This window comes from Tarenaya hassleriana, unplaced genomic scaffold, assembly GCF_000463585.1.
Source record: "Tarenaya hassleriana unplaced genomic scaffold, ASM46358v1 Cleome2, whole genome shotgun sequence".
NCBI classification, from domain to species: domain Eukaryota; kingdom Viridiplantae; phylum Streptophyta; class Magnoliopsida; order Brassicales; family Cleomaceae; genus Tarenaya; species Tarenaya hassleriana.
The window spans coordinates 4390607-4398819 of NW_010965372.1; the positions used below are offsets into that span (position 1 = coordinate 4390607).

Consider the following 8213-nt stretch of genomic DNA (forward strand, 5'->3'; position numbering starts at 1 on the left):
CCCCCCCCCCCCTCTCTTTTCCCTTCCCGTCTCTTTTTTTCTTCCTTCTTTCTGTAGCTCTTTAGATCAGCGATGTCGTCATCGATAATTTGAACATGAAGTTAATGTCTCGGGTTCAGACAAAAACAAAAAGAAGAAACATTGTAACGACGAGAACAAGAAAAAGACCTACAGAAGGTAGTATCTGTTTCTGTAAGTGTTGTTTATCTCCGTTAGCTTTGGTTTGGGTATGTTTTTGTAAGCGTGGGATTGACGGCGAGGACATTGGGTGCGTGTGTGCTTCATTTGTTCATTGATTCTTTTGTCTATGTTCTTCCCCCGTCCGTCCACTGTCCCTTTTTGTCCTTCTTACAATGTATTCAGTTGAAAAAGAAAAGAAAAGACATCCACATTATTACGCAATATGTGTAAGTTAGCCGGTAGTCCAAAGTGGTGACACTTCCAACGCAAAGTCTTAAACATTTTCCTGCCCTCAAAAAAAAAAAAAAAATTTAGCAAAATCATATGGCTTTGCTATGGGAATCTTGAAAACTGAAACTATGTAAATATTGTAACATGTATATATATATATACACGTATATATGTAGAAAGAGTAACCTCAGAGGCAGTGCATTCAACGTGGGAAACAAAGTTGCAGTCTTTGCAGGAATAGACAGGATGTTTAGGGTCCCTCGGTTCTTCGCAGATATCACAATAGTATCCTCCGTCATCTGAAGAATCCTCAAAGGAAAAGGGATGAATGTGGAGTTTGTGTTTGGCGGTGGGCGAAAGGCCGAGGCAACGAAGATGGACGTGAAATCCGCATTCTCGGCATCTGTAGTAAGCGCTTTCGACTCTTCTTATGCAAACGATGCACGACTTCTCAAACTCCGGGGTCGGTTTCCTATGGAAGTAATAGAGAAGATGATCATGGCGTCTGTATTTCAAAAGACGTCCGAGAGAGATCCCGCACTGCAAATGGAAGAACACTCTGCATCCCTTTCTGGCATCCGTTCCATACGTTTCACATTTGTATCCCCAATCCCATGATATCAACTCATCACACGCGAAGCATTGTAGTCGTTGTGCAGATGGAGCGAGCTCGAGCCTATGAGAAGGATGGAGAGGATGAGACTCGACCATGAAATAATTTGAAGAATTGGAAGAGTTTTGATACGCTAACAGATTTCAAAGACTGAGTTTTGAAGAAAGTACTGGAGAAGGAATCTCCATTGTCTCTGTTAATTAGCTTCGTACCATACAGCAAGAATATATGAGAGTTGTACATGGGAAAGTTTATGGAAACTAAATCAATTCTGACCAAAGAATAAGCAGCTAAATAAAACAGAAATAGAAACATAATATCTTCTGATTTAGCTCCTTTGATTCAGTCAATGAGAATACCAAGATCACTCCAAGGATTGTGCCACTCGTCCATTACACCGTATTGTTCTTCGTGTGTAGTTGCTTGCATTACACTCACCATCCGAGCTTCTTCGTGAGTTCCTGTTTGATGTCGCTCCCCTTTAGCTTGGTCAATGTGAGTCTCCGGCCTAACATTCCCCCTCAAGATTGGTTCGGGAATATCGACGACACCAATCTTGGAGAGAGAATTGTTGAACACTTTGATATTAGATGCCTTGGTGAATATGTCGGCAAGTTGATCGTTGCTCTTGGTGTATGATGTAGCAATAATTCCTTGAGTTATCTTCTCACGAATGAAGTGGCAATCCACTTCAATGTGTTTGGTTCGCTCATGAAACACGGGATTTTGCGCAATGTGCATTGCGGCCTGACTGTCACAATGGAGGATGATTGGTTGGTTGATGGTGATTCCGAGCTCTTGTAATAAAGCTTTGAGCCACATGATCTCACACGTTGTGTTCGCCATCGCCCGGTATTCAGCTTCCGCACTCGATCTTGCCACTACTTGTTGCTTCTTGCTTTTCCAAGTGACTAAATTGCCTCCAACGAATGTGCAGTATCCTGTGGTTGATTTTCTGTCCACTCTGTCTCCGGCCCAGTCCGCATCGCAGTATGCTACCACACCAACATGATTATTCCGATTCATCCAAATGCCTTTTTCCGGAGTTCCTTTGATGTATTTTAGGATCCTCTCAACCATATGCCAATGGTGGATTGTTGGTGTGTGCATCCACTGACTAACCTGTTTCACAGCAAAGCATAAATCAGGTCGGGTGATGGTAAGATATATCAACTTACCTACAACGCGACGATATTGTTCAATGTCTGTGTATAATTCCCCCTCGCGTTGTTCTTTGTAGTTTTCTTCTAAGGGCGTCTTGGCGGGTTTGGTCGCGAGTTTTCCGGTGTCGGTGAGGAGATCCAAAGCGTATTTTCGCTGAGAGAGAAAAAGGCCGTTAGGGTGTTTGATAACTTCGATGCCAAGAAAATATTGTAGCTCTCCCAAATCCTTGATGTCAAAAGTTTGCTGCAAGAAAACCTTAGTTTGTGAAATACCATGAACATCATCACCAGTAATTATAATATCGTCTACATAAATGAGAAGAACGATAGTACCCGATTTTGTTGTTTTGATGAATAAGGAGTGATCCGAATTGCTTCGAATGAATGATGCTGAAAGAAGAGCGGAGTTCAACTTGGAGTACCAAGCTCTTGGAGATTGTTTTAGGCCATAGAGGGATTTGTGAAGTTTGCATACTTTATCGGGACCAAGTTGATCTCGATAGCCCGGTGGAGGTAGCATGTAGAGCTCTTCCTCTAAATCGCCTTGGAGGAACGCATTTTTAACGTCCATCTGCCAAAGATTCCAGTTTAAGTTAGTAGCAAGGGATAGGATAACTCGAACCGTAGGTAATTTGGCGACGGGGGCAAACGTCTCGTTGTAGTCGTCGCCATATGTTTGGGTATATCCTTGGGCGACAAGTCGGGCTTTGTGGCGTTCTATTTCGCCATTACTGCGGAATTTAATCTTGTAAATCCATTTGCTTCCAATGATGTTTTTATCCACCGGTTTGTCCACAATGGACCATGTTTGATTTTTTTCCAGAGCAGCCAATTCGTCTTGCATGGCCACCTGCCAAACGTCAACATTCTGTGCCTCTTTGTATGAACGAGGTTCCCTGTGTTTTTCTATGTGGCTAAAAAAAGAAATTTCATCAGATTGTAAATGTGTGCAGTAGTCCTGAATTGGATATAATACAGAGTTACCAGGTTTGTCGCCGCGTTCTTGGATTCGAGCACTACGTCGAATGCCATCAGAATTGATGAGGCTGCCGTGTGGGGCGTCTGGTTGGACAAGCGACGGTTGTCGTGTGGGTGTGTTCGCCGACAACTGTCTGCGTGTTTCTGGTTGCGGCAGCGTCGGTGATCGAGCATGCCCCCTGGCTTCTGTAATTTCAGGTTCGGCCAGCAGAGGGGTTGAGGAAACATGAAGCTCAGGGAGAAGAGGAACAGGGGATGGTTGTGGCATGGCCTGAGAATTGCTAGACCTCGGAGTTGTGTCCTGCAAACATATATTAGGCGTAGAAAATGAATCTGTAGGGATATTTATAGAAGCACCTTCGTTAGACTTGGATGGAGTTGTGTCAGAGAGTGGTTGAGAAGCCACTTGGAGAAGACGAAGGAGCACTTGACTATAATCCTCAGAGACAGGTAATTGAGAGTTAAGTTTCAACCCATTGTCAGATTGAAAATAACTTCGGTCTTCGTGAAAGATTACGTCACGGGAGACTTGGACTCGGTTTGTGGTGGGATTGAAACACTTGTAGCCTTTTTGTTCGGTGGAGTATCCAAGGAAGACACACATCGTGCTTTTCGGTTGTAACTTGTTGCGTAGACTATCTGGTACCTTGACAAAACAAACACAACCAAAGACACGTAGAAATTCGATAGATGCGGGTTTATGATTAAGAACCTCGTACGGAGTCTTGTCGTGTAGAACTTTAGTAGGCAGTCGGTTGATTAAGAATGCCGCCGTTGTAACCGCATCGCTCCAAAATTTAACCGGGACATTTCGGTGATATAGGAGAGTGCGAGCCACTTCAAGAAGATGGCGATTCTTGCGTTCTGCTACGCCATTTTGTTGTGGCGTATGCGCGCAAGATGTTTGGTGCACTATGCCGTGCTGCCGAAGAAAAGCCGAGAAAGCATGACTCGTATATTCTCCACCATTATCTGTACGGAAAAACTTAATAGTTGTTTGGTAATGGTTAGAGATGTAAGAATAAAAATTTTGGAAAGCACTAAACACATCACGTTTCGAGCCAAGTAAAGTGATCCAAGTATACTTGGATTTTTCATCAATAAATGACACAAAATATTTATTTTTATCCCGAGAAAAGGAAGGAGCCGTCCATACATCCGAATGAACAAGCTCAAAGCAACGAGTATACTGTGTCTGAGAATGAGGAAAAACCGAGCGGCAATGCTTGCCAAAGATACAAGCATCACAATCCTTATTGTCAAAAGAAACATTCGGTAAGAGTTTGCGTAAAGCATTATGATGAGGATGTCCTAAACGAGCATGCCAAAGAACGCTAAAGGCTGTCTCCGACGAGAACGAAGAAGAAGGTCCGATCATGTAGAGATTGTTTTGGAGCAAGCCCTTCCCAAAGATCGTTCCGGTCTTAGTATCCTGAAAGCAAACCTCGTTAGAATCAAAAATAACTTTACAACCAGAATCTGTAGCGAGTTTAGGAACAGAGATTAGATTCGTTTTAAGATTCGGAACATATAGAGCAGTAATATTTTTGTCAAAAAATGAGACAGAACCTCGGCCAGCAATCGGAATTCTATGACCGTTAGCAACGGATACCGAGCCAAACATGTTTGTCAGGTTTGTAAACCATTTTTTGGAGGAAAACATGTGATTGGTGGCACCTGAATCGATTATAACAGAATTTATAAATTTGTTACCATTGTCGTTGTTCATCGATTGGAGAGCTTGAATGAGGGCCTGGACATTGTCATGAGAGAGCAGCGCCGATGGGTTGTTGCGTGGTTCTCTATTTCTGAAATGTTGAGGTTTCAAATGTGGATGTAAGAACCAGCATCTGCTCTTGTCATGACCAGTTTTTTTGCAATGGTCACAGACATTGGTTTTCTTCTCCTTGTTGCTCGAAGTAGGATAGAATTTTCTAGACAGATTTGCTTCTTCTGTCTGAGAGGATGAGCCCTTGTTTTGTGCTGCAATATGTGCGAGATCGAGGTTGCTATGGAAGAGGTTTCGGTTACCTTCTTCTCGCTGGATTAACATGCAGACTTCATCCACAGATGGAATCTTGTCTTGCCTAAGGACATGATACACAAGTTCATTGTAAGTACCATCCAAACAAGATAGAATGGAAAATACCTTATCTTGTTCCTTTCTCTCGAGAATGATCTTAGAATCTGCAGTATCAGGTCGCAATTGATCGAATTCTGCCCATAAACTGCTAATCTCGCCGAGGCACATCTCAAAGGATCTGCCGTTTTGTTGCACTGTAGACAGTGCCTTTTTGATTTCATATATTCTGCTCATATTTGAGAGATTACCATACACCAACTTCAGTTTATCCCACAGAGATTTGGTAGTCTCACAGTAGATGTAGTTGTTGATGATGTGAGGAGCCAGGGAACTCTGCAGAATCGCCAGTGCTTGCTGGTCCTCCTGATACCATTTTGTCTCGGTGAGGTCTGTTTCTACTGTAGGTTGCGTTGGTGTGTGGCCTGCTGATTGTGTTGGGCCTATAGGTTGTGACGAAGCTGTTGTTGTTGCGGTGTGTCTTGGATCTTGATCTTTAAGGACGTGACTCCAAAGGCCCTTTCCGATAAGGGTGGTACGAGCCGCCTTCGACCAGATGAGATAATTTTTTCCATCAAAAATGATTGGAATGATCTTGGGAAGAGAAGAATCCATGGCGAGGGTTATGGTGATTGAGAAATGGACAGAAACGGAGGAAGATGGTGGAATATCTCGCCCTGAGGCTCTGATACCATGAAATAATTTGAAGAATTGGAAGAGTTTTGATACGCTAACAGATTTCAAAGACTGAGTTTTGAAGAAAGTACTGGAGAAGGAATCTCCATTGTCTCTGTTAATTAGCTTCGTACCATACAGCAAGAATATATGAGAGTTGTACATGGGAAAGTTTATGGAAACTAAATCAATTCTGACCAAAGAATAAGCAGCTAAATAAAACAGAAATAGAAACATAATATCTTCTGATTTAGCTCCTTTGATTCAGTCAATGAGAATACCAAGATCACTCCAAGGATTGTGCCACTCGTCCATTACACCGTATTGTTCTTCGTGTGTAGTTGCTTGCATTACACTCACCATCCGAGCTTCTTCGTGAGTTCCTGTTTGATGTCGCTCCCCTTTAGCTTGGTCAATGTGAGTCTCCGGCCTAACAGACCACTCCCGACCATCGCAGACATGGCAGGTGAAAAGCTATGAAACAACCCTTGACACGACAGAAGTACGCTAGAGAGCCCTTATAATTAAAAGTTTCCTCGCAAACCTTGCAACCAAATACTATAGACGAGCCTTTCACAAGGGTCAGCTCGTGCTCATGGAAATCGTGTTTCAGTGCAAGCGCGTTGCCCATGTTGTCGAAACCGTTTTCCTTGAGATCCATGCATTTGATATCTATGGCGAAGTCGCATGTACGACAAATGAAGCCAAGACTTCCGAGGAAATCTCTGCATAGATAACACATTCGATACCCCGAAAACATCGAAAGGGATAAAGTATGGTTGGGATGAAGAGGGTGGTCGAAGTGCTCTGGTAATCTCGCACAGCTTCCGTGCACCCAAAACTTAGAGAGAATGCATGTCTCACATTTGTACGCACGCCCGTCGATTGCAAACCAGCACATACGGCAAGTTTCGTTAATACCGTTTTTCAAGCTTAACGGATGAGGATGCCACGGATGAAGTATCTGCATGAAAAGTAAGAAAATAGAGACACATATCATATATATATATATATATATATATATATATATATATAGTACAAATGTTATTGAAAAGGTGATCAATTATTTCACCTGCTCATTGTTAGAAGAAGAATCACGAGGTATATGATTGGTTTCTTTGGGCTCATCTGATAACACGAATTGAGGAAGCCATTGTCCCTGCAAAAACCCGATGAAAACCCTAATGATAGATAACTATTAACAGCCTAAATTAATATTATATATATATATATATACTTACACATATAGTTATTGTTCATAAAGCAAACTCCAACTCCAAGCATGATTCAGATCATGTTTACTCAAGGACGACTTCTAACCTTAGAAAGGACACATTCGACGTGAGCAAAGAACCTGCAGTCGCCGCAGCAATAGGAAGGAGCTTTCACGTCCATTGTTGACTCGCATATGTCGCAGTATTGCTCTGACGGTTTATACAAGTAACTTGCTGTTTCTACGAGAGTAAGAGAGTGATGATGATGTGCAAAGTGTTCCACCTTTTTCGGAACAACCGCACATTTCACGTGAAAGTCCTTAGGACATTGCACGCAGCGTAAACGAGGTTTGTTACATTCAACAACACGATGACAATAATCGCAAAGCAAGGAACCTGTTCCGGTGTCCGGGAGAGTACCATAGACGAGACCATGTTCGTGGCGGCCTAGATTCACCGCTCTGGCAATCACACATCGTGCATGGAGATAGAACTTGCACTCTTCGCAGCTAAAAGGCTCTTCGTTAGAAGCAATCTTTCCGCAACAACGTTCGCAGTCAGCGCCATAAGGATAAGAAATGCTTGAGGTTAGACGATGGATGCGATGGATCGGATGAAAAGGATGATTATAGATGGTTTGTGGGGTGTCCATGCAAGATTCGTGTACATAATGATTGCATTTCAGACAAGCGTACCCATCACCCCACATGGTTGTCTCACATATCACGCATCTGCAAGAATCGATGTTTTCCTTGAATCTGCACCTTGTCAGGTCGTGAACGTGGCTGTAGTGACGAATGGGTATTCGCGTGGCGTCTTTCCATCGGACCGGCCTGCGGTCCGTTCCCGACGAACGGAAACAATCGACGCAGAGGCGGGATCCACATTGTTCGCACACATAGTACACATGGCACTGTAAAAGGTAATGGCATCCGTCGCACATCCCCCGCGTGTCCTCGTGCTCGACATTCATTCTCAGAGGATGGTGAGGGTGGAGCCAGTGGCATGATTCTTTGCTTGGCAACACGCAGCACTCGTCGCATACGTACACTTCACATTTCTCGCAACGATACACGACG

General features: G+C 43.3%; 1 protein-coding gene across 1 annotated transcript; it reads right to left on the reverse strand.

Annotated features, from left to right (window-relative positions):
* Positions 1-12: 12 nt before the first annotated feature.
* Positions 13-8203, reverse strand: LOC104812211. Its single transcript, XM_010539254.2, has 5 exons — positions 7241-8203; positions 6993-7079; positions 6360-6884; positions 598-1119; positions 13-466 (listed from the first exon to the last, which is right to left on the reverse strand). The coding sequence occupies exons 1-5, from the start codon at positions 8105-8107 to the stop codon at positions 455-457; spliced, it is 2013 nt and encodes a 670-aa protein (XP_010537556.1). The 5' UTR covers positions 8108-8203; the 3' UTR covers positions 13-454.
* Positions 8204-8213: the final 10 nt, after the last annotated feature.

Bases quoted from the DNA above. Each gene is read 5' to 3' on its own strand.
- LOC104812211 (XM_010539254.2), bottom strand. From the start codon at position 8,107: ATGAATGTCGAGCACGAGGACACGCGGGGGATGTGCGACGGATGCCAT. The intron at 6,885-6,992 runs GTGAAATAATTG...CTTTTCATGCAG, and splicing joins CTTCTTCTAACAATGAGCAG to ATACTTCATCCGTGGCATCC. The intron at 1,120-6,359 runs GTCTGTTAGGCC...AATTATTTCATG, and splicing joins GTCTGCGATGGTCGGGAGTG to GTCGAGTCTCATCCTCTCCA.